The following is a 26,255-nucleotide window of genomic DNA, read 5'->3' on the forward strand; positions in this document are numbered from 1 at the left end:
TATAAATTGTGCTTACAACTGAAATTACTGAGCCATGAAGCTAACAAATATATAATTATGATTCACTTTCGGAACAAATGCTCCTGCAAAAGAAAAACCTGGATTCGAACAGAATCCGAATTCCGAACCAGCTTCTGGCTCTGGCCCTTCCTTGGGGGAGAGACCAGTACCCACGCAGGGTTTTCTCGGCGCATTCCCTTTTAAGAGGCCTGGAAGCACAAAGCTAAAAGGCCCTTAAAGGCCACGTGGCCGACGGCCCCGGCTTCCGTGGAGACAGGGGGGCAGCGAGGCTGATGCCAGCTTGTCTTCCAGCCAAAATGGCGCCGCTCGGCCTGCGCGCGCGCGCGCACGGGCTGGGGAAGGGCGCCGGGGACGCGGCCGGGCGCGGGCGCGGCCTCCCGGCGGCTGCGCGCCTGCGCGAGGGCGGGCTGCTGGCGGGCACGCGCGCGGCGGGGGCGGGCTCAGCCGAGTGCGGAGCTGCAGCCTCGGAACCGGACGTGTCCGCGAAGATGGCGGGCCGGGTGAGTGGCGGCCGGGCAGCCCCAGCTCGCGGCGGCATCGCGGGGTTCGCGACCGCTGCGAGGCCCACGCGGGCTCCGCGGAGGGGACGCGAGGCTGAGCCCCGGGGAGCACTGAAAGAGGAGAGATCAGAGTAGGGCTGGAGGCGAGACGCGGCAGCTGCGGCAGGGGATTAGCTCTGCTCAGAAACTCTGTCCTCCCCGAGGGTTGTCTCCTGGTCTCCCGGGTCTCCCGCACCTCCCTTGCCATCCCCTGGGGCTCGTTTCCCTGGTCCTCCAGGCATCCTGAGGGTGGTGACCACTCGAGCCCCCTCTGGCGAGCACTGAGTGTCCTCCGCGTCCCTCCGAGGGTTTCTGAGGTGGCACTGCTGGATAACCGCGGGGTGTAGTCTGCTGCAGTCAGGGCGAGGGTGTGGGAACCCGTTTCTCGTTCTTCTTAAATGAATGATGTCCTAGATGAATGACGTTTTGAAAAGAGGAATGGGCTGCAGATGACTTTTAGGGTTAACCTCAGACCATCCTCTGGGGAGAAACCTGTCAACTGTCGAGTGAAACTGCAGTGTCTTTAGCCCGAAGTGCAGATGGATTCGGGGTGTCACGTTCTGTTTTCCTAATTGACAGTCGCTTCGAATGCAGCAGGCAGTGCTGTAGTGTCAGGGGTTTACATTTTACTTCTTCCTTACGCTTGTAAGGATGGGGTTGGGGAGGGGAGATGGGACCAGGTCACTGCTGTTATTGCAGTATGCATTAGAGCTAAGAGCTCTGATGGATGGATCTGGCCCAGAGATTACACTGATCAAAAACCTGGGGACATTAACTGCGTCATTACAGACTGAAGAGGTGCTTGACCGATTCACTTACCCCTGAGTATTTGAATAGGTTTACATTCATGCATGCACATATGAAAATGCCCTGTCTAAAGAGAATTGTAGGTCATGAGATTCTAGAGTTCCAAAGAGACCTTAGAGGTCATCAGTCTAGCTCCATCTCTTTCTCTTCCTTTTCTTATAATCCCCCATTTATCTCAGGCTGGCCCTTCCAAATGTACCTCAGGGTCTATTTTTGCCTCCTCAGGAGCCCCTCTTCTGAATCATCAGTTGTTTTGGAACATATTGGAGCTTCTCTTGTCTTAAACAAACCCTCCCTCTGCCCCCACACATCACTTTTATTTCACAGCAATAACTTGTGATGATTTTCTGTGCTTATTGTCTCCCATTTATTTACCACCTGCTCCCTCCGTGGCCCACCACAGTCTGACTGAAACTGGCCCCTAAAATTAATACACATTTTTCAATCCTTGTCATACTTGATGTCTCAGCAGCATCTGACATTGTTGACTATTGCTTCCTGTGTGTGTGTGTGTGTGTGTGTGTGTGTGTGTGTGTGTGTGTGTGTGTGTGTGTAACAGCTCTGGCTGTCCTGGAATTTGCTCTTTAGACCAGGCTGGCCTCGTATTCACAGACACTCACCTGCCTCTGCCTCCCTAGTGCTGGGATTAAAGGCGTGCGCCACCACCACTGGCCCTGACCTTTGCATCCTCAATGGGAGACACTTTTCCGTGGTTTCTGTGATGCCTTGTTACTGTTTTGACTCATTTCTCTTGCAGACTCCTGTCTCCACCCTGTCATTCAATTCCCATACTCTGTTTTATCTCCTCCCATAATCCCTTCTGAGCCAAAGCTATAACTGTCTATATGCCTGAGGTTCTCAAGATTTCACCCATCCCCCACAGAACTGTCCTCTAAATTCCAAATTGATAGGTGAAACTGCCTATTTAAATTCAAGAACAAGGCTGGGCCTGTGCCTTTGATCCCCACAGAGATAGAGGCAGGAGGATCTCTGAGTTCGAGGCCAGCCTGGTTCACATAGTGAGTTCCAGGATAGACTGGGTTACATAGAGAGACACTGTCTCAATCAATCAATCAATCAATCAATTAATCAATAAATAAATTCAAGACAGCTTGAAGTTTTGTTCAAATCTAAAGCCAGGATCCACCTACATGGTACTTTTCTGTTTTTCTTTTCGTTGAATGGTACCATCACTCTTTCAGTGGAAACCTGGTGGGTATGATGTGTGTGTGCACATGCATAATCATATGTTTGGGTCAAAGGACAACACTGAACCCAGTGTCTCTGCTATTCACCCTCCTTCAGACAGGGTTTCTTTTGTTGTTCACCTTGCTTATGCCAGGCTAGCTGGATTTCCGGCCTCTGGAGAATCTGCCCAGGATTGTGGACATGAGCCATATTATCTGGCTTTACAGTGGTTCTGGGGATTTGAACTCAGGTCCTCACACTTGCAGGACAAGAGTTTTATCCACTCAGCTGTCTACCCAACCCTCTTCTCTATACCTCTGCCACATCCCCGGCTCTACCCTCTGTACATTTCATCCCTGTCTTCCTACCCACACACTAAGGATAACAAAAATAATTTTTAAAGGTATTTTATTGGGGCCCAGAAAAGGTAGCAGCCTTGGGAGTATTGTTGCTTTTAGCCGTGCTCACTACTAAAACCATCCACTGCCGTGGCTGCATCCTTTTCCCTGGTCAGCTGCATCATTTTCCCTGGTCAGCTCACCATTCTGCACCTTCATTTCCACCCTCTTTTCTCTCTCTGCTCTGGATAACTACGGGAAGTTTCCACGTAGCCGCCTTCTGGCATTCTCCCCACTCCCATTCTCCACCCTGCTTGCTCTTCCCGTGCCCTCTACTGCTTAAACCCCTCCTCAGCAACGTCCCATCTTTGCGGAGAAGATGGGCCGCTTACCACTGAGGCTCTTTGGGGGTTTGCTCCTCTTTCTCCACTCACCTTTACTGTCTGTGCTCAGGTTATATAAGCCTTTCAATTCCCTGAAGCTATAGCAGTTTCTCTCACCACAAGGTCTTTGCTGGGCTCTTTCTTTTCTTCGTAAAGTTCTGCCTCCAACCATTTACCTCCTACTCAGAGAACACTTGGGAAGCTGGTTCTGATCTCTCGCTGTAAATCAGGATACTTTGTTACACAGCCTTGAAAACCTGTGTTCCTATCTTAGAGCTTTATCTGTTTCTCATTGTAACTGTGTTAGTGTGCTGTACCTGATGTGTATGTCTTTAATTCCAGGACTTGGGAGACAGAGACAGGAGGATCTCAGTATGTTTGAGGCCAGTCTGGTTTACGTACTGAGTTCTAGGCCAGCCGGAACTATAGGATCTTGTGGAACATTACTTTAACTGTGTAAAGATATGTTACATTTGTTTATGTTGTGGAATATTACCTTTTGTAAAGATGTGTTACATCTGTTTATGCTGCATTTGTTTAACGATGTAAAGATGTGTTGCTTTGCCTGCCTAAGGCACCTAATTAGTCTAATAAAAAGCTGAGTGGCCAATAGCCAGTCAGCAGAGGAATAGGTGGGGCTAGCAGGCAGAGAGAATAAGGAGGAGGAGTCTAGGCTTGAGAAGTGGAGAAAATGAGGGAGAAAAAGAGGGAGACACCCGGGGCCTGCCAAGCAGCCACCAACCAGACATGAAGTAGGACATACAGAAGGAAAGAAAGGTTAAAAAGCCCTGAGGCAAAACTTAGATGAAGAGAAACAGGTTAAATAAAGTTACAAGAGCGAGCAAGAAACAAGCCTAAACTAAGGTCAAGCATTCATAATTAATAAGTCTCCCTGTCATGATTTGGGGACTGGGGTCCGAGAAAGCCTGCTACAATAGAATAAGACCCTGACTCAAAAATCAAGTATTAGTGTTATTATTTGTCTCCACTTCAAGAAAGCATATGCAATGCTAGATATTTATTCATTATTATCTTTTTTATACACTTGCTTTTGTACATCAGTTTAGTAGAGATTTAAAAAGAATCATCAAGTGCAGTAAATTTTAGAACATAAAGTTTAATTCCTTAAAGCAGTATTTGATATATGGATTTATTCTCTTTTCAAGTATTGAAGGTGTAAAGGTGAACGTATACTATTTTTTACATCTATTTGTTTATTTATGAGTGTGCACATTTGTGCCATAGCGCATGTGTAGAGGACAACTTGTGGGAGTCAGTTCTCTCCTTCCACCTCGTGGGGCCCAGGTCTTGAATTCAGGTTGTCAGGCTTGGTAGCAGGTGCCTTTACTTGCTGGACCATCTCACCTATTTAAAGGTATATTATTTTATTAGAAAAATCTTTAATTGACTGAAGAGTAACCCATTGGAAATGCCTGCATTTGGAGTACATCAAACACTTGCTGTTAAAGCTGGTTGTTTTTTCTTTTCTGTGTGAGACAGGGTCTTCCTATGTAGCCCAGGCTGGCCTGGAGTTCACCTTGTAGAATGGGCTGACCTATTCACAGAGATTGGCTATCTCTGCCTCAGAATGCTGGGACTAATGGTTTGTGCCGCTACACCCAGCCCTGTAATGCGGCCTCTAAACACTCATACTCTGTATTGCTGATATCAAACTTCATATAAGAAATGCAACTTGATCTCATCAATGTAATTTCCATTCTGCCCTGATTACCACAGCGAGGTTAAGCATTTTTCCTGTTAGTCACGGGAGAGTTCTTCCATGCATTATCATTGTACAGCTTTTATTCATTTTTTTAGTTGTGCTATTCATATTTTCTACTTTATATAGTTTTTCCCTTTTGAGGAGGGCAGTATTTGCTTTAGATTTGAGTTGTTAGTTGTGGATAGCTTCTAGATGATTTTTTTTTCATGTTGTTTACAAAGTCTTAGATTTAACTGTTATTGTTATAATTGCCATCTTTTGGGGGTTGTACTTTTGTGTGATCTTCAAGAAAGCTTACCCTACTTTGAAATCATAAAGATCTTACTTTAAAAGTTTTATTTGCTTTGCCTGTTGTGGTGATTAATTCATCTGGAGCTTATTTTTGTGTTCGGTGTGAATTATGAAGTTAACTTTATCCTTCCGTCTGTGAGAACAGCTGTCCTGATGTTTATCGAGGCCGTCTTCTACCCCACTGGTTGGTGATGTACCTCCATCTGTGTGCGGCTGAGGCTGCACCCCATTGTCTCCTTATTGCCCCTGCTGCCTCAGGGAGTGCACCTCTCCTCCTTTACAACAGTTGGAAATCCCGTTTATTTACTTCTTTGTTTGTGTGTGTGTGTGTGTGTGTGTGTGTGTGTGTGTGGTTGGACATGTGTCAATGCATACTCGTGTGGAGGTCAAAGGACAACCTGAAGGAGTCTGTCCTTTCCTTTCACTGTGTGAGTCTTGAGGATTGAACTCTGCCTTTTCCCATGGAGCCATCTTTCAAAATTCAGCTAAACAACTTTTAAAACCGATTTTCTCCTTTCTTTAAAAAATTTGTTTGGTTTTCGGTTTTAAGGCAAAAGGTATAAGAGTTTATCACAACTTGAAGCTGTACATTTGAACCAAGTGACGTAGCACCAGCTTTTTATGAATCATGGGGGTATTTCCGTCTTCTGCCTTATTCAGAATGAGGTGCTGAGGGTCAGTGGATTTGCACTAGTGGAGTAGAGGAGGGAATAGGAAAATAATAGTGAGTAAGAAATAATAGTGAGTTTTGAAATCACTAGATCAATAGAATGTTTTACAGACTTAGTGATGAGATTCACTTTTGTTGTAAAGAGGTTTTAGGATTAAGAGCTTATGAACATATAAGTTCTTATGTGATTAAACAAGCTAGGGCAATATTATCAACAAGTTCTGGGTCTTCTAAAGAACCTCTTTGTTGGGGATTTCTCTTTCTTCCTCCCTCCCTCCCTCCCTCCCTCTCTCTCTCTCTTTCTTTCTTTCTTTCTTTTAAATTAGCCTTAGCTTCTAGAACATGTTCTCCTAAGGAATGACTCTGATAACATTTTGTGAGAGAAGAGCGGATTTAATTCCCCTTATTTAGAACGAGCCTGGAATGGATGTATAGCACTCACTAAGTGATGGCTGAGCAAGCCAGCACCTTTGAAGCACAGTTCAGTCTTTTTTTTTTTTTTTTTTTTTTTTTTTGGTTTTTCGAGACAGGGTTTCTCTGTGTAGCTTTGCGCCTTTCCTGGAACTCACTTGGTAGCCCAGGCTGGCCTCGAACTCACAAAGATCCGCCTGGCTCTGCCTCCCGAGTGCTGGGATTAAAGGCGTGCGCCACCACCGCCCGGCGGTCACAGTTCAGTCTTAATGTTATCTTCTCTGCTGAGCTGTCGGGTAATCCTAAGTAATGCTGTTGTTTCTTGAGTTATTCAAACCATTCATAACATAGAACTAAACGTAGACAACTGCTTGACTCTAAAATAGTTCTTCTTCTCTACCTGTAGATAAATTGAATTTTTTAAATATTTAGCCTTCCAATCAATTTACAGTGAATTAAACGACAATATAAGCTTAATCTGTGTTTGCTAAATTAAATGATTCAGTATACTGAGTATTACAGAGGCCTCTGTATACACACTGAAGCCTCAGTATTGCTTGTGTTCTTCTGTAAAAAGAAGAAAGGGAACTGGTCTATGTTACAGATACATACACATATATTTGAATATAATTTTTCCCATACAATATATTCTGATCCTGGTTTCCCCTCCTCCAGTTCCTTCCAGATCCTTCCTACCGACCAGCTTCATACCCTTTCTCTCTCTTCCTTTAGAAAACAAACAGTCAAACAAAAGAAACAAACCACACACACACACACACACACACACTCAAAACCACTCAAAATTCATAAAAACACAAAATCAGAAACCATAATATACAAGCTTTTAGGACAGTTAAGACAAAAGATGCCCAAACAAAACCATATGAGACAAAAAGTCTATAAAAATTCCATTGAGTTCATTTTGTGCTAGTCATCTACTATCACATAGTGTCTACCTGTAAGTACGATTAATATACCCATTGAGATGCCATTGGAGAAAACCTAATTTTTCCTTTGCAGGTAGGTGTCAGTTGGAGATAGTGTCTGGTTAGGGATGGGAGCCTGTGTTCACTTCCCTATCTCAGTGTTGGGACCCTGTCTGGCTTGAACCTGTGCAGGCCCTGTTCAGGCTGCCATAGTCTCTATTAGTTCATGTGTATGTCAGTCTTTTTTTTTTTTCAATTCATTCATTATTTTATGTGTCTATGTTTTGTTTGCGTGTTTTTCTGTGCACTACATGTGTGCCTGAGGAGGCCAGGAGAGGGGATCAGACCCCCTGGAACTGGAGTTATAGACAGTGTGTATATTGAACCCAGGTCCTCTGGAAGAATGGCCAATGCTCTTAACCACTGAGCCATCTCTCTAGGCCCTTAGCATTGCATTTCTCGTGATGTTTTTGTGTCCCTGGTACAAGGACTGTCACAGTGTTTCTGCAGAGCAGCGTCACCTGAGAGCTTGTTAGGACAACTCAGGCTTGCTCCAGGCTGACAGATGCACTGAGTCTGGAACTCAGCAGTCTCCTCCTTCAGCAGTCTCCAGCTGATTGTGCTGCATGATGGGGCTGAGAACTGTTGACTTTGTATCTCTCTTCTCCAGTGTGGTTCCCTGGGGATTGTGGAAGGTTTTCTATTTTTTTAAACTATATATTCAACCTTGATGTTCATGCTTCAGGTTGTCTTTTCTCCTCTTTAGGACCTCTGCCTGCACCCAATTTTTCAAATAGCAGAGAAGTTGTGCTATTTTTTTACGATATAGTGAATTAGGTCCTCTTATCGATCTTCCTACATAAAAATTGTAGAATGCTAGATAAAATACTAAAAAACTGCTGGGTGGTAGTTGGTGGTGCATGCCTTTAATCCCAGCACTTGGGAGTCAGAGGCAGGTAGATCTCTGTGAGTTCGAGGCCAGCCTGGTCTACAGAGTGAGATCCAGGAAAGGCACAAAGCTACACAGAGAAATCCTGTCTTAAAAAAAAAATTAAAAAACTGAGTTCAGAGCTGGAGAGATGGCTTAGCGGTTCGGATCACTTGCTGCTCTTCCAGAGGACCTGGTTTAGTTGCCAGCACCCATATCAAGTGGCTCACAAGCACGTTTCTCTCAGTTCCAGAGAATCCCATGTCTTCTTCTGGCCTCTGCCAGCTCCTGTACATGTGTGCACACAATACACAAAAATAACAATAAAAATAAAAATAAGTCTTAAAAATAATTGAATCCAGAGAGGTAGCTGGCCAGAGCTTAAAGAATAATCAGGCCAAAGCCTATGTGCAAGTGGAAAATGTCAGCCAAGCGCTTTTGCCTGGAGGGGGTTGTTTCCACTTTTGCCTCTAGAGCTCAGAGAACCGGAGATAAACCTTGGTGGTTTTGGTAGACTCCCCCTAGTAAAGATGGCCCCTCCAGGGGATACACCTCATAATAAACGTCAGCTAGGAATAAACTTGTTCCACCCAGGGATCGAAAAGGAAAGTGCTGGGTAGGGTCACAAAAAACAACAACTAAAACAAAAACAAACAAACAAACAAACAAAAACCCTCTTAAATATTTTTATCCACTGGATCACCTTGAATTTGGAATTCTGATTTCACACTGCCCGGTTGGTGTGAAACCCTTAAGCCAATAATTAGGTGTAGAGTGGCACAGTAGTGGCAGTGTCCCCACACGCCTCGGATGTCCCAGCAGCAGCAAGCATAACCCCGGGACTCAGGAAGTTCCTTAAAATGAAGTTTTGAAAAAAATAGAGACACAGAGTCACAAATGACACAAACAAGACTCAGCAACTGGAAGTCAGCAGAAGCAATAAAGAAGAGGTTTAGAGAGCTGGTGAGATGGCTCAGTGGTTAGGGCGATGGCCGCCAAGGCTGATGATCTGAGTTCGATCCCTGGGACCCACATGGTGGGAGAAGAGAGCTGAACGAGCCCTGCACGATTCTCCTCTGATCTCCACACTCAAGAGGTGCACACACCTTTCCTTCATAAGTGGATAAGTGCATGCCGGTAGTCCCAGCACTGCGCGGCAGAGGCAGGTGGATCTCTATGAGTGCAAGCCCAGTCTGCTCTACAGAGTGAGATCCAAACCAGCCCAGGTTACACAGTGAGACCCTGTCCCAAAATAACAAAAACAAACAAAAAAGGAGTTGGAATTTCCAAAGGCTTCAGATATTGAAATTAGCAGACACATAGTAAATATATGCATTTAATATGCTCATAGAAATAAGACTTTAAGAATGAACAGCAAGAGGGGTTGGGGATTTAGCTCAGTGGTAGAGCAAGTACAAGGCCCTAGGTTCAGTCCTCAGCTGGGGGGGGGGAACAGCAAGAGTACGAAATGATAGATTTGAAGAGATTTAGAAAAATAATTTTTTTGTTTTCCCTAGACAAGGTATCTCTGTGCAGCTTTGGAGCCAGTCCTGGAACTTGCTCTGTAGACCAGGCTAGCCTCGAACTCACAGAGATCCTCCTGCTTCTGCCTCCCAAGTACTGGGTCTAAAGGCGTGCACCATCCAGGCAATAAATTAGTTTTTTATTGAAAAAAAATTTTTTTTGGTTTTTTTTTTTTTTTTGGTTTTTCGAGACAGGGTTTCTCTATGTAGCTTTGCGCCTTTCCTGGAACTCACTTGGTAGCCCAGGCTGGCCTCGAACTCACAGAGATCCGCCTGGCTCTGCCTCCCGAGGCTGGGATTAAAGGCGTGCGCCACCACCGCCCGGCCTTTTTTTGTTTTTTAGTGGCAAGGTTTCTCTGTGTAGCCCTGGCTGTCCTGGAACTCACTCTGTAGACCAGGCTGGCCTTGAACACAGAGATCCACCAGCCTTTGCCTCCCTAGTTCTGGAACTAAAGGTATTTGCTACCACTACCCAGCTTGAAAAAAATGTTTTTCATACAGTATATTCTGATCACACTTCCCCCATCTCCAAACGCCTCCCATATCCTTCCCACCTTCCCACCCACCCAACTTCACACTCTCTTAAAAACAAAAAAGCCCAAAAAACATACCAAACAAAACAAAACAAAACCTCCACAAAAAACACAAAGACAGAAACCAAAATATACAAGCAAAAGACTAATAATAATAAAAAAAAAAAGCCTAAATGAAGCAAAATTAGACAGAAAGTCTATGAAAATACCATTGAGTTAATATTGTATTGGCTAACTACTTCTGGCCAGAAAATAAAAATTTGAAAATAATTATTTGGAATTCAGTTCCAAGGAAGTAGGGAGCAGTGAAAGGGTTGAGGAGAGCAGGAAACGGGAAAGGAGGTCTCCTCCAGTCAGGCTCCTGGTGGAGGAGGAGGAGGCAAAGGTTGTGTTTGAAGAGAGAATGCCTGGAGAATTGACCTGTCTGAAGTGGCCGGATGTGGAGGCTCTTCCCCTCGACACCGGGGCAGAAGGGCTCCTGTGAGCTGAGGCCAGGCTGGGCTACACAGCAAGACCCTGTTTCCAAACAAGAGCAAGGGCAGTAATAGTACCCGAAATAAATCAGCGGTGTCTTGTGGGAGTTTTAACCACTGGAACTGACTGTATGACGGCAGTTGCACCTCGGTGGGGTACGGGTAGGCTTCGACCCCAAGTCGTTCATGAGTTTTGTCTATTCAGGAAGGAGTTAGAGCTACTTGATATGTATATTCATATTTCCAGGGTAACTACTGAAATAATAAAAATAGGTATAATAATGGGAAATTGAATTTTAAACATTTAAGAAAGTGAAAAATAGGCCGGGCGTTGGTGGCGCACGCCTTTAATCCCAGCACTCGGGAGGCAGAGCCAGGCGGATCTCTGTGAGTTCGAGGCCAGCCTGGGCTACCAAGTGAGCTCCAGGAAAGGCGCAAAGCTACACAGAGAAACCCTGTCTCAAAAAACCAAAAAAAAAAAAAAAAAAAAAAAAAAAAGAAAGTGAAAAATAAACAGAAAAGTGCAATTAAGAGGAATCAAAATGATAGAGAGAAAAAAAATAGAATCTGCAGCAGGTGTGGTGGTACACTCCTGCAATCCCAACACTTAGGGCCTGAGGCAGGAGGGTTGGGAATTAGAGGCTAGTCTAGGCTATGTAGCAAGACTCTGTCCAATAACACCGACACACCCAAAACCAAATAAACAGAACAAATCCTGCTAAGACTAAATGCTTCATTCAGAAAAAGAGTGTCATTTTAGATTTTTAAAGAGTGTATGGTAACAACTCCCAAGCCCAGAAACTATTTGCTTTTATTTATTCATTTGTCTATCTATCTATCTATCTATCTATCTAAGATGGATTTCACTGTATAACCCTGACTGGCCTCAAACTTGCTTATGTAGAATAGGCTGACTTTGAACTCACAGAGATCGGCCTGCTACTACCTCCCAATGCTAGGATTAAATGCATTCACCCCCTATGCCTAGCTCCGAGCCTTCATTTTTAGGATAGTCACTATAGATACAGGTAGAAAGCAAAAAGATTTTTTTTTTAAAAAAGTCTGATGAGATAATTTCTAAACAAAAAAGAGGTAAAGTGATCACAATAGACATCAGACAGTGTGAACTTTAAAAATAAAGAAAGGAGTCAGGTCAGGCACCATTGAGTTCAGTTATCCATAAAGAGAAGACAGTTCTAAATGTGTGTGAACTTGATCATTGCCTCCATATACAAAGTGTAAAGTGATGGAGCTGAGCAGGATGGGGGACAGGGAAAACCAAGGGGGCACAGGACAGGAAGGGAGCCTCCTCACCTTAGAATCTGTTGTCATCTCTTACCAGCAGAGAGTCAAGAATTCCAGCACAATTAATACAATTTTCAGTGAAGGCCTACACAGAGGCAAAGCCTTTCATATAGTGATATTACAGATAATGCTACAATTGCAGGACCCTTGCTTAAGGCCTAAGCATGCATGGCTTTCAAGTATGGTCTTATTTCTTTCCCACATATAAACCTGAAATTTTCCAAGAATCTCCCAAACAAGACTATAAACTTCCTTTACGGTTTTTTTTTTTTTAAAGTGTCTGAATTCCTTTTTATAACCTTTGTGATCTGTGGTTTTACCTTACCAGCTTCAGTCCCCCTCAGTGCGCCTTAGGAATGACCCCATGATTTCACTTACTGAAGGGAGAAAAAATGTGAAAAGGTTTCTTAGCAACCCTTTGAGCTGTAATTTCAGATGCCCCAAATTGCACGTATGGCTGTTACAAAGAACCCCAGCACTTTCTCTGGAGAAGCCCACGCCAGAACAGGGGTGTGTAGTCCTTTTCTTAAGTTCCTCTACCACTCTCCCACGCTTAGATGTGTGCTAATACCTTTCCTAATCAACTCCAGCTCCACTTCATACTGTCTTGTCTCGAAGTTATTTTCTGCTGCAAAGGAAGACTCCTGGCTTTACCTGAATAGTGGTCCATCAGAGACTCCATCCTGACTATTCCAGGTGGCCACAGGGTGGAGCCGCCTCTGATCCAGCTGCTTGCGACAGAAATGGTGATGGCGGGTTTTCAGGCCTTTCTTAGTAACTGATGAAGAAACAAAACAGAACAGTCATGTAAACCAATAAAAGCCAATTAAAAGTCCAGTTTCTCTCCAGGCCTGGTAGTGTAGGCCTATAATCCTAGCTACTTGGAAGGCTGAGGCAGGAAGGTTGCAATTGTACTTCAAGGCCCACCTGGCCTGCAGAGTGAGTTAAGACTCTGTCTGAACATTTAAAACAAGACCAGGTACTGTTGCTCAGTGGTAGAGTGCTTGCATGCACTAGGCCATGGGGTTTTAGCCCCATTATGGGGTGGTAGGTTTATTAAAAATATCCAGTTTGTCAGTTGAGTTGGCCACATTTCAAGCTCTACATATGACTAATGGCTGCTGGATCTGACAGCACAAAAAGTCCTTCTGCATGACTCTGATTTGGAAGGCTTAAATTAACAGTCCTATAAGGGGTAAATACTGAGCAGTACACTCAAGGTACAGAGCTCTCTATTGAGCAGGTAAGTAAACTAGAAGTGAGACCAGAAAGTGACCGAAAAGCTAGAGACCAGCAGGCTCGCTCTCTCTCTCTCTCTCTCTCTCTCTCTCTCTCTCTCTCTCTCTCTCTCTCTCTCTCTCTCCTCCTCCCTCCCTCCCTCCCTCCCTCCCTCCCTCTCCTTTGTTTAGGCCTGGCTGTTGTGGAACTACTCTGTAGACCAGGCTGGCCTCCAACTCAGAGATCTGCCTGCCTCAGCTTCCCAAAGGCATGTACCACCACCACCCAGCAGCAGATTTCTTAAATAGAATGAAGCCAGAAGTTGCTATAAAGGAGTAAAAACAGACTCCATTAAATTGAAGACTACTTATCAGAAGGCATTGTTGTACTTCGCTCAGGCTGACATAACAAAATCCTACATATGGAGTGGCTTAACAGAAACATGCTGTGGATATCACTCTGTATGCTGTGAATGTGTTGCTCTGATTGGTTAATAAATAAGATGCTGATTGGCCAGTAGCCAGAAGAGAATTCTGGGAACAGGAAGGCTGAGTCAGGAGACACTGCCAGCCGCTGCCATGAGAAGCAAGGGGTAAAGATACCGGTAAGCCATGAGCCACGAGCCATGTGGCAAGGTATAGATTTATAGAAATGGGTTAATTTAAGATGTAAGATCTAGCTAGCAAGAAGCCTGAGCCATTAGGCCATACAGTCTGTAATTAATATGAGCCTCTGTGTTTATTTGGATCTGAGCGGCTGCAGGCCTGGTGGGACTGGAGAAAACTTCCACTACAGAAACATATTTTCTTCTGGTTCAGGGGGCTGGAAGTTCAAAATCAGGGTGCCAGCATGATAGGCTTGTAAATGCTCTCTATCTGGACTTGATATAGCCTTCTAGCTGTGTGCCCACATTGTAGGGAGAGAGATGTCTTTTCTTAGAAGGCTAGAAGCCTGTCTCCAGAGTAGCCACTGGGGTAGCTGTGCAGGTTTTAGGTTTTAGCACCTCAGTAGTATAGAAATGTGTGTGGGTGGGAGATGACCGAAGTCCTTCCATAGCATACACCACGTGAGAGAGGGCAGACAGGCTGCAGAGTGTGAGAACATACTTAAAGCACATGTATTTGGTAGAACTTGTACCTAGAATACAAAATACAAAAACAAACGAACAAACCACCAAAACAAACCAAAACAAAACCCTACCGACTAATCATAAAAAGAAACAACAGAAAGCCAGTAGAAAAACAGACAAAAGGTTCAAACAGGCATTGCAGAAAGAGTGTGTCCATAACATTTGCTGAGTGCTTGAACTCATTCATCATCAGAGAAACAGGAACTGAAGCTCAGGGAGGCAGTGCTGCACTCTCACCAGGAAGTAGATGAAGCACCAAGATCCCAAGTACTGGATGTGGAACAGCTGAAGTCCTAACCCCCTGCGGGAAGGAATGAAGACAATCCAGTCCAGCCCCTTGGAAACACCTGTAATGTCCCAAAACATGCACACAGAAACATGGACATTGTATTTTTTTTCCTTTTTTTTTTTTTTTTTTTTTTTGAGACAAAGTTTCTCTGGGTATCCCTGTCTGTCCTGGAACTCACTCTGTAGACCAGGCTGGCCTCGAACTCACAGAGATCTACCTGCCTCTGCCTCCTGAGTGCTGGGATTAAAGGTGTGCACCACCACCACCTGGCATTGGTTCCACATTTCCACAATAAACACACCCAAGGTAATGAACACCCAGTTTAAGAAAGAGGATATTACTAGCATCCCACAGGGCCACTATCTTCCTCCCAGCAAAACAGCTGCCCTTTCCTCACATCAGCTGGGCCTCCTGCCCCTCACTATATGCCAGCCCCTCATCCCCGCCATTTATATGCAGTTTTGCCCTAAGTGTATGTGGCCTCAGAATCCAGAGGAGGTGCTAGAGTGTAGAGACAGAAGACTAGAGAAAAGGGGGGCTTTTCTATGTGGCCCTGGGGGGTGCCATGCTGGATGCCAACCTTTCCCCCTTTCCTTTCTTCTTCTTTTTTTTTTTTTTTTTTGGTATGCTATGTGAGCACTCAAGTGCTGACCTGTATTCCCAGCTTGCCCAAAAGATCCTATCTAAGGAACAGAAGTATGCTAGTAATTCCTGTTTACTGATGAAAATCAGCCATTTGGACATAAGTATTTAAAAGTAATTTCTAAATTATAAAATATGTAATCATTACCATTATGTTATGCTTATATTTGTTATTAAGCTGTGTTAAATGAGAAACCTCTCAGTATTAAAAATATGTTGTAAGTGTGTGTGTGTGTGTGTGTGTGTGTGTGTGTGTGTGTGTGTGTGATTACAGAGCTTCAGAGCAATACAACAATTAAGGTAACTGTCACAAGGCCTGTGGATGTATTTTGCTGTTTTGAAGACATGGTACTCACTAGACCTCAGACTTTGTGACGTCTCTAGGTGCATCGCTGTATTTTCATTTGTTTTTGAAGAATTGGGGTCAATTTGTTTTGATTTTTTTTTTTTAGCAACTTTTGGAGTCAACTTTGTTTGGAGTAGGAACACTGTGTTGTGGAATACAATCCTGAAATGAACCCGGCATCTTGCAGTTTTGAAAACACCTTCACAGATCTTTTCTTGTTAGATTCTCGGAGCATCCTTATGAGTTGGCACTGTCAAAATTTGGTTCACAAAACAAAACCCGACCAACTAAAAACTCCACGGCCATCACCATACTTCACGGCAAAGGTTAAAAGCTTCCCATGGGGATTAGGACGGAGACGAGGGTCTCCTTTGGCCCCTTCTCTTCACCACCATTGCCAGTTGTAGGTGGGGCCAATGGGCGAGGGAGGGAGAGGAACAAAGGCACCTGTGACCACCACTATGCGAAGGTGTGGTTTTCCTTTGTTGGTGTTTTGGGTTGAACTGGGGAGTGAACCTAGAGACTCGGTGCATGCTGGGTATGTGCTCTACCATCTCCAGCCATAGTTGACAGTCCTAAAGAATTTATCTGTCTGAAAAAAATGATTTAGAGCTAGTAACTAGGTTCAGCAAAGCTGTACCAGAGAAGAGCAATATCCAGAGGCCAGCTGCGTTTCTATACGATGGCAATGGACAATCTAGAAGTGGAAATAAGGAAACAGTTTCCTGTATTTGCATCAGAAGTATTAAGTTGAACAGTTCCAAGACCTAACTATGATTCTTCCAAGGAAGGGTAGATTTTAAAAATGAATGCTTTTGGATTAAGCAATTTATTTATTTATTTATTTGTTTTTTTGAGACAGGGTTTCTCTGTGTAGTTTTGGTGCCTGTCCTGGAACTCACTCTAAAGGCATGTGCCACCACTGCCTGGCCTGCGATGTTTTTTTAAGATGTGAGACAAAAGCATAAGCAATCAGGAAAAATAGGATTTTATCAAAATTGAAAATTTCATATGTCAAAGGAGATGATTAAGAAAGTGAAGATTGCCGGGCGGTGGTGGCGCACGCCTTTAATCCCAGCACTCGGGAGGCAGAGGCAGGCGGATCTCTGTGAGTTCGAGGCCAGCCTGGGCTACCAAGTGAGCTTCAGGAAAGGCGCAAAGCTACACAGAGAAACCCTGTCTCGAAAAACCAAAAAAAAAAAAAAAAAAGAAAAAGAAAGTGAAGATAACCTTCAGAATGAGAGAAAGCTTTTGTAAACGAGATATCTGGTTAGCACATATGAGAAAATTGAAGATATATGTTTATATGTAAACTTGGGTGTAGAGCCAGGCATGGAGGTGCACACTGTAATCTTGCCACTCCAAAGCTGAGGCAGGAGAATCACAAGGTAGAGATCACAGTTGGCTGTGTAGCAAGACCCTGTCTCAACAAACAAACAAACAAACAAACAAACAAACAAAACCCCCAAATTCCACATAACTCTTCTGCCCAGATGTTCAGAGCAGCATAATTCTTAAAACTCCTAGATGGAAACAACCTGAATGTTCATTGAAGATGAAATGATAAACTTATGTGGTCTGTCTATATGATGGGATATAGCTCAGTTATAGAAAATAATGAAGTACAGCTGATATGTGCTCCAACCTGGTTGGACCTTGAAAACATTGCACTAAGTGGAATGAATAGGCCAGACACAAAGCACAAACACCATATGATTTCATTTCCATAGTTGGCTTCTTTTACTCAACATTACATTTTTGAAGTTCACCGTGTATATACCTGTCAGAACATGGCCCAAGAATGAAGTAGTGTGAGGAGAATTCTGAGTGCTTGTGAGAAAAATCCCAAGAAAACAGTCTAGTGACCTCAGTTTCTCAAAACATGGAATTATTCTTGGAATGTGTTTTCATGCTTCTCCCAGGTGTTGTGGATGGGGGTGGGTTTACTTCACATTACTCATTGTTGCTTGCTGCTGTTTTTCTAGTAAATGTTTACACATGTGCATGCACAGCTTGTCCTTGTGACTGTATACAGCTTGAACTTAGGAGAACGTAACTCAGGTGATTTTCCTTGACCCTTGGAGTATAAATTGTCTGATGCTCGGAATAAAGTTAACTATTGCACGAGGCTTTAATCTATCTCACTGACTGGCTCCATTCTCCCAGGTCCCACTGCCTTTAGAACAGTAAACATATGCCAATGATTCATTTCTCTCTAATTGCTAGTAGTATTTCATTTTAGGGCTGTGACATAGTTGTTTACCCACTCATCTTTTGGAGGACTTCTGTGATGCTTCCAGTTTTGTCTATCGTGAATACAGATGCTATGAACCTTTATGTCTAGTGTCTGTGTGGACGTAAGTTTTCAGTTTCTTGGCCAAAGACCTGGGTTACATTTGCTAGGCCACATGAACTTTATGAAACTGCTTCATACAGTTGCCAGTATTTGATGTTGTCAGCCTTTGATGTTCCTGTTTTCTGGCATGGGTTTCCCCAGAAAGACCAAATTGAAGGTTTTTTAGAATTTAAATTTATAAAAGAATCTCAAGATCATGGTGGGGAAACCTACAGAGATAACCAAACCAAACTAGTGGGAACTCGTGAACTTTAGACCAGCAGCTGTGGAGTTTCCATGGGACTGGACTAGGCCCTCTGCATAAGTGAGACAGTTGTATAGCTTGATCTGCTTAAGGGTCCCTGGCAGTAGGATCAGAATCCATCCCTGGTGCATGAGCTGGCTCTTTGGAGCCCACTACCTATGGTGGGACACCTCCCACAGCCTTGATGCAGGGGGAGGGGCTTGGACCTGCCTCTACTGAATATACCAGGCTCTGATGACTACCCATGGGAGGCCATACCTTGTTGGAGGAGGGAATGGCGGGGGGGTTGGGGAGGGGAGAGGCTGGAGGGGCAGGAGAAGGGAGGAGAGGGGGATCTGTGGTTGGTGTGTAAAATGAACAAAAATTCCTTAATTAAAAAAAAAGAAGAATCTTGAGGACTTGATAGATGTCAATAGGTTTCACTCATGTGCAAAATGTTTGTCTGAGGTAGGGAATGCCAAGGATATTCCAAGAGACTTTTGAAAATAACTGGCACACCATGCTTCCTACCCCTACCCCATCATTTCTACTACCCTACATCTTCAGAGTTTTTTAAAAAACAAATTACATTTCTTTATGTCTGGGGTTGGGGGGTGGGGAGGTGTCTGCATGTACCATGGCCTGCATGTGGTCAAGCTGTCTCAAGAACAACAACAAAACAAAACCCCAAAGCAAGCACACTTTTTTTTTTTTTTTAAGCAAAAGGTATGGTAGGAGTTTATAGCATTGGAGGTTCTGTAGCCCTGCAGGTAGGCATCTATGATGACAGCTCTGTATTGCTCTGGACCAATCACATCCCTTTAAAGTATCTGCCGTGTTAGTGATCAGGCACTTGTGGCACTTGAAATGTGGGTAGTGGTACTCCAAAATGGAATTCTAAGTTTTCATTAATATTACTAGTTGTATGTCTGGGGTCACTTTGTTGAAAAGTGAAGGTTCCCCTTTGTCTTTCTCTGAGACAATCTCACGTTGAAATGGTCCGGGGAGAAACTTGTGGTTGTCTTCTTCCTCTCTCAGTTACCCCAATGCTTAGATTACAGATGTGCGCACCCCACCCCTCACCCCTCAAACACACATACACATAGTGCAAGTGTAATTCTAAACCATTAGTTTTTCAGAAATGATCCTCTAGGAGAAATAATTGAGTGGGGCTTGTCATCTGGCCTGGCCCTGGGGCAAGTTTCTATATTTTGCTCTTCTCTTTCCTGTGGGAATATGCGCATCTCTAGAGAAATGTAACCAAGGCCTGAGGTGCCAGCGGAAAGGCGGTGTGTTTTTAAGGGTTCTAGTCAGGGTAGGAGGGACTGTTTGGTGATGAGCCCTTTCTAGTCGGCTACCACAGTTTTTCTTTTCAGTTCCTTTCTTTCGGGATAGGGTCTCGTGTAGCCCAGGCTGGACTTTAAATCCCTACATAGCTGAGGATTATCTTAAACTGATCTTCCTGTCTCCAGCTCTCGAGTGCTAAGATCACAGGAGAGTGTTACCACTCGCTGCCTCATATGTATTTTTCTCTGCTTATTTTGCTGTACTGTTATTTGATTTAAAAGTTCACTCAAGTAATCCATTTTCTTCAGGGAACCTTTACACAAGAGTTTGTTATTTAAATTCCCAAACTTAAACACTGTCCAGAGAAATTTTGCTTAAGTGTCCTCTTCCACACACTTTTTTTTTTTTTTTTTTGAAGAGAAGCAAATTCTCTGCAGTTTAAAGCTTCTGGAATAACCAATGGCATAATTACTTGCACCACTGTTCCCTTTGGTTTGTTGACATTGTTCTCTCTCTCTCTCTCTCTCTCTCTCTTCTCTTCTCTTCTCTTCTCTTCTCTTCTCTCTCTCTCTCTCTCTCTCTTTTTTCTTTTTTGTTTTTTGAGACAGGTTTCTCTGTGTAGCTTTGTGCCTTTCCTGGAACTCACTCTGTAGACCAGGTTGGCCTCGAACTCACAGAGATCTGCCTGACTCTGCCTCCCAAGTGCTGGGATTAAAGGCGTGCGCCACCACCGCCTGGCTCTCAAGTAGCGAGCGGTCCACAGTGGTCTGTAATGTGAATTGGGAATTTAAGTTGTTACAATAAAGACATTTCTATATCCTTAAACAGTTTTGTGTTCCAATAACAGCTCAAGTTAATAAAACTACCCATCACTGATTGTGATTTCATGTTCAAAAGGCTGTAGGTCTGTAGTGGTTGGCTTTTATTATTGTTCCCTAGAGGCAAAGCCAGTGTTAGAAAAATTGTAGAATTTTCCCTTGGCACTTCTATGGTAAGTAGACGACTCCACTATTTATAGGGACTTACACTTTGTTTAAAAATGAGATCCCCTGCTTGGCTTACCATAAACACAGATGCTTCTGGGTTCTAATAGGGAGGCCTTTCAGTCATAGCTTCTGTTTGAATTGGCCAGCCAGATGCTCCCCGCCGATCCCCACCCCACTCCTTGCTAAAGGACACGGACAGTTAAACAGGTTACGTTTTGTAAAGTGTGTGTTGTGTTGGCTTTATCAGTTGTGTGGTTTTGTTCTGTTTATTGTTTTCTGTTTTTCCATTTGTGTCTGTGTGGTGCACGTTTGCATATGCATGTTTTTGCACGTGTGTAGGTGCACATGTTTGTGTGTGCACGTGTGTTCTGCGTGTACATGTAAAGCAGGAGGACTAGGTCAAGATTCATCTTCAGTTGCTCTTCCTCTTTATCCATTGAGGTAGCAGCTCTCAGGCAAACTCACTCCCAGATATGGCTAGACGCCTTAACCAGTTTTCTCCCGGGTCTCCTGTCCCCATCTCCCGAGCGATCTTCCTAGCCCCAAGCTGTGTCACGTTGAACTGTTAGGTCATTTGAGTCTGATTATGTCATATCCTAAATGACCTTGTGCTGTGTACGCTTGTTCTTTGGGTGGTTTAAAATAAAGTTGGAACAGGTTGGTATTAATCTATAATGTTTCAAAAGCATTCACTGTGTGCCAGGCCCAGGAGCAGTCACCAGGAAGGACAGACGTGTTCTTAAGACTTGCCCTATGTGTGATTCTGGCATGCAGGAAGACCATGCAGACATCTCCAGGACTTCCAGTTACCTTTCATCAGTTTAGATGGCGGGGCAGCTGTCCAGGAGGTCTCCTGGAATAAGTATTGCCTTCGCTGGGAATTGTGGAGTGTATAGGAACTGGCCAAGCAAGGGATGCGAGTTTAGGGGGAATATCGTAAAAGGAAGAAGCTTGAAGGTGAAGAGACTGTGGGAAGATAGAAAACTTTAAATAGCTTGATGTGTTTTTGATAGCCAGCTGGTCAAGGTGTGACCTTGAAACAGCAAAAGGCTGTTTCATTTGGAAGGTGAACTTGTAACCTTCACTCTGTTCATGTCATGGGAAATCAGTGATTTCCAAACATTTGATCACGAATCTCACATGTAAAAAGTATTTATATAACTCCACTATGTCTATATTATGTATTCACTGATGATGTACTAAGATTTTATATACATAGTGAAACATATAGAAAAGAATAAGCAAGCTAACGATCAAATGTATAATCTCATATTTTTACTTTACTAGTAACCCATAAAATGGTGAGTCATTGTTCTTTGAAATCTTTTGTTTGTTTGTTTTGTTTTGTTTTGAGACAGAGTTTCTCTGTGTAATAGCTCTGGCTGTCCTGGAACTCAATTTGTAGACCAGGCTGGCCTCGAACTCACAGAGATCCTGCCTCTGCCTCTGAGTGCTGGATTGAAGAAGGGCATTACCACCATCTGGCTGTTCTTTAAGATCTTGCTTAAATGTTTTTCAATACATCTGTTCAAAGGCCTGTTCCCAAATTTAGCTTATTTTGACACTCCATTTTAGTGGCAATCAAAGCCTAGATCAAAGTAAGGGAATTTGACTGCACTTTTGAAATTATGATAGTCTGTGTTTTTTTTTTTTTTTTTTTTTTTTTTTTAAATCAAACTAATCACCATTTATGGAAATGTTTTCCTGAAATGTAGCTAGTACATTTCCATCTGTCTACTTGTTTTTCTGCAAATTAATCAAAATGCATTATACTTTTCATAGTGCTAATAAATGTGTTCAGAAAACCCCCTGAAAGCTGCCAGGTAGATGATTGTTTTAGAAGCTATTCTGTTCTGTTCTGTTCTGTTCCTGGCTTTAAAACATACACACAAGAGTTTGGAGTTTGTTTTTAGGTTGGATGTATTCACGGGTGTGGAGGTCGAGGATAATTTCAGGAGTCCGTTCTCTTCCTCCTGTGCAGGTCTGAGGGGTCAAACTCAGGTTGCCAGGCTTTGGCAGCCAGTGCCTTCACGGTTCATTCTGAAGGTGCTCTTTTCAATCGTGCGGTCACTTAGCGATAGCACCTTTTCAGATATCCGTTTTCGAGATGCAATATTCACTAGAACAATGTATTTTTTTCCATTTTGGAAAACATTTTTATTTTATGGGGAGGTGCAGAGCAAGTTTTTGTCTATATAGTATCTTTTTGGTAATGTGCTACTATACTCTCTTTAGAAATAGTTATCATGTTTGAAACACTCATTTTTTATAAAATAATTACATAACTCGTTTCTGTTTTGAAACCCATTTTTTTTAAAGATTTATTTATTATGTATACAGTGTTCTGTCTGCATATACACCTGCAGGCCAGAAGAGGGCACCAGATCTCATTACGGATGGTTGTGAGCCACCATGTGGTTGCTGAGAATTGAACTCAGGACCTCTGGAAGAACAGCCAGTGCTCTTAACCGCTGAGCCATCTCTCCAGCCCTTGTTTTGTTTTTGAGATGAGGACTTACTGTGCTTTAGGCTGCCTGGAACTCACTGTGATGTCCAGGCTGGCCTGGAAGCTGTAGTCTTCCTGCCTTAGCCTCAAGACAGCTGCCATTACTGATGTGCACCAACACCTTAAGCTCTTTCAAGTATTTTGTAATTACCAGTAATCCCTGTATGCTCTTTAAAAAGGAAAGAAAAGAAAAGACTGGCTGGTGCAATAGCTCGGTAGTTGTGAGCTCTTGCTGATCTTGACAGGACCAGTCTAGTTTCCAGCACCCACACTGGGTGGCTCACAACTGACCCTGACTCCAGCTACAGGGGATCTGACACTCTGTCCTGGCCCCCCTAGGTACCCACAACACATGGCATATGTCACACAAACTATAAAATATTTTTTAAAAAGGAAATCTTTTGATAGCTACTTCCTCTGTCCATGTGGAGTGTAGGAAAGATTCAATGTTGTAAAGACCTTGTTTACATAAAATTGATCTCAACGACATCCTGCGCACCTCTTTGGTTCTGACCAGCCTGTGAATAAGGCAGTAACTGCATTGTTTTTCTGCACTTGAGGACTTTGTGTCTCTTCTAGGAAAACAAAAATCATTATTTAGAAGAATATTTGGCTAGTAGGTATTGACTAAAAAGGCCATTGGTTGCTGTTTTTATTTTTGGGTACATCTTATAATTATTTTGTTGAGAAATGTTTGGAAGTTTTTTTTTTTTGTGGTTTTGTTTTTGTTTTGTTTTCTCTTTTGAGACAGGGTCTTGCTTTGTAGTCCAGGCTAGCCTCAAACTTGCAGTAATCTTCCTGCTTCAGGCTGGAAGATGATTTTCTTTCATCTATAGGAAATACAATTCATAGCCACTTGGGATCTCTTATAAAAAGATGCTTTTCATGACACCTTTAATCAAATTTACTACCTGACATTATTTCATTTTACCAGTCATGATTCTTTTCTGTGAAAGAGATAGAAAATCAATTCAAATAAGTTTGAGCAAAAAAAGAATGTATTGGTTCTATGCAATAGTCTTTGACTTGGTTGTTGGGTCTATGTTTCCAAGTGTGTATTCCTCGTCTGTGGCCTATGCCTTCTCCAGGACACTGTTGTCATTTAAAGTGGAAAGTTTTCCTGCCTTGCCCACAGTCAGGACAAATCTTTGTCACCCACCAGTCCTACAGCCGCTCAGACCCAACCAAGTAAACACAGAGACTTATATTGCTTACAAACTGTATGGCCGTGGCAGGCTTCTTGCTAACTGTTCTTATAGCTTAAATTAATCCATTTCCATAAATCTATACCTTGCCACATGGCTCGTGGCTTACCGGTGTCTTCACATGCTTCTTGTCATGGCGGCGGCTGGCAGTGTCTCTTTCTGCCTTCCTGTTCTTTCTTTTCTCCTCCCTGTTAGTCCTGCCTATACTTCCTGCCTAGCCACTGGCCAATCAGTGTTTTATGTATTGACCAATCAGAGCATTTGCCATACAGACCATCCCACAGCAGGAAAGTCTTCATGTAGTAGTGTGTCAAGGAAAAGTGCTTTCTTCTAGTGCTATGGGGGAGAGAAGATAGGCGTGTGTGTGTGTATCTGCAGTCACACAAGCCACAGGAAATGAGAGATGGACAGCTTCCCAAATGAAGGGCTTGCTGCTACCCAGGAGGAAGAAAGGCAGGAGTCAGAACAGAGGAATGCTTACTGCAGTGCTTATGGTGATGGAGAGTAAAGAGCAGGAGGCATGCCATGCTCTTTCAGGTTAGAAAACATGACTTAATCTTGTGTTTCTGATCTTACAGAGTATGCAAGCTGCGAGATGCCCTACTGATGAACTGTCTTTAAGTAACTGTGCGGTTGTGAATGAGAAGGATTACCAGTCTGGCCAGTGAGTAGCTGTATGACTTGATTCTTTGAACTTGCTAAAATTTGTTACACAAACTTCCAAAGACTCATTGTAGGGAAACTTTGGGAAATTATCTTTTTTTATTACTCTTACAGAGTTGGGAAATGGAGATGAGAGTTATATATATTTCAGTCATTACTATGTCAAGCCTTGATACAGTATACATACTACATAGGACCTCTTTAGAAGCTGATTTTCTTAGCATAGACACACTTGGTACAAGGATCACATAGTGTGGTTGGTAATCATCTTACTCTGAAGTCACATTGTTCAAGTTTGGTCTTGGTTTTGACAGTCACAAACTGGTGACCACAGATAAGGCATTTGCCATCTTTGTGTTCCTGTGTCCTGATCTATAAAATGGGGGAGTTGTAGGAATAACTTACTCCAATATAACACTTACACCAGTGCCCAGCATGGTAGCAAGCCCTCCATACTTTTCACTAGTGAGATCATTGTTACTGTGATCATGGAAGAGGTGTAAAAGTTGAAGGTTTACAAAGCCCTCAAATCTTTAAAGGAATTTTTATCATAATGTATCCTAACTGATTCACATTTCCTACTGACCTTCCAAAGGCTCTTGGTAAGTTCAGTGCCATCTACATCAAAAGGCTCTCTCTGGGGTCTTGTGGAATTAGCCACAGCATGAGCAGGAGATGGTATCAAACATTCTCTGATGCCAAACTGAAGATAAGATTTTCAACAAATGGACTGAAGTGTCAGTGACCAATGAGAGTTTTATGGAATTCTTTGACATAAACTTTCCATTTAAAATATAGTAGATATAAGGGGCTTGTGTTTTAGCAGCAACGCAGTATATGTAAATACTAATTATAACATTGAAAAGTATAACATTGTAAAAAAGCTACTTGTTGCCGGGCGGTGGTGGCGCACGCCTTTAATCCCAGCACTCGGGAGGCAGAGGCAGTCGGATCTCTGTGAGTTCGAGGCCAGCCTGGGCTACCAAGTGAGCTCCAGGAAAGGCGCAAAGCTACACAGAGAAACCCTGTCTCGAAAAAACAAACAAACAAACAAACAAACAAAAAGCTACTTGTTGAAAGATAGTGGGTTGGGTGGTGACACATGGCATGGTGTATGCCTGGCGTGTGTAGGCTCATGCCATGGTGTATGCCTGGCGTGTGTAGCTCATGCATGTGTATGCTGGTTTGTTCATGTGTTGTCTTGTAGGCTCATGCATGGTGTATGCTGCGTGTTGGTATGATGGTGTATGCCTGGCGTGTGTAGGCTCATGCCATGGTGTATGCCTGGCGTGTGTAGGCTCATGCCATGGTGTATGCCTGGTGCATGTAGGCTCATGCCATGGTGT

At 43.4% G+C, this 26,255-nt stretch overlaps 1 protein-coding gene across 2 annotated transcripts in view; it reads left to right on the plus strand.

Annotated features, from left to right (window-relative positions):
- The first annotated feature begins 406 nt into the window (after window positions 1-406).
- Window positions 407-26,255, plus strand: part of Nsf (N-ethylmaleimide sensitive factor, vesicle fusing ATPase) — a 145,288-nt gene continuing 119,439 nt past the window's right edge. Inside the window, exons 1-2 of one of the 2 annotated variants that reach the window (XM_028882667.2) lie at window positions 407-521; window positions 24,825-24,910. In XM_028882667.2, coding sequence (XP_028738500.1) covers window positions 510-521; window positions 24,825-24,910 — 98 coding nt within the window. In that variant the 5' untranslated portion in view covers window positions 407-509. The remainder of the gene's footprint in view (window positions 522-24,824; window positions 24,911-26,255) is intronic. The other variant, XM_028882668.2, reaches the window with a different exon arrangement.

Source organism: Peromyscus leucopus, chromosome 8b (assembly GCF_004664715.2).
Source record: "Peromyscus leucopus breed LL Stock chromosome 8b, UCI_PerLeu_2.1, whole genome shotgun sequence".
NCBI lineage: Eukaryota > Metazoa > Chordata > Mammalia > Rodentia > Cricetidae > Peromyscus > Peromyscus leucopus.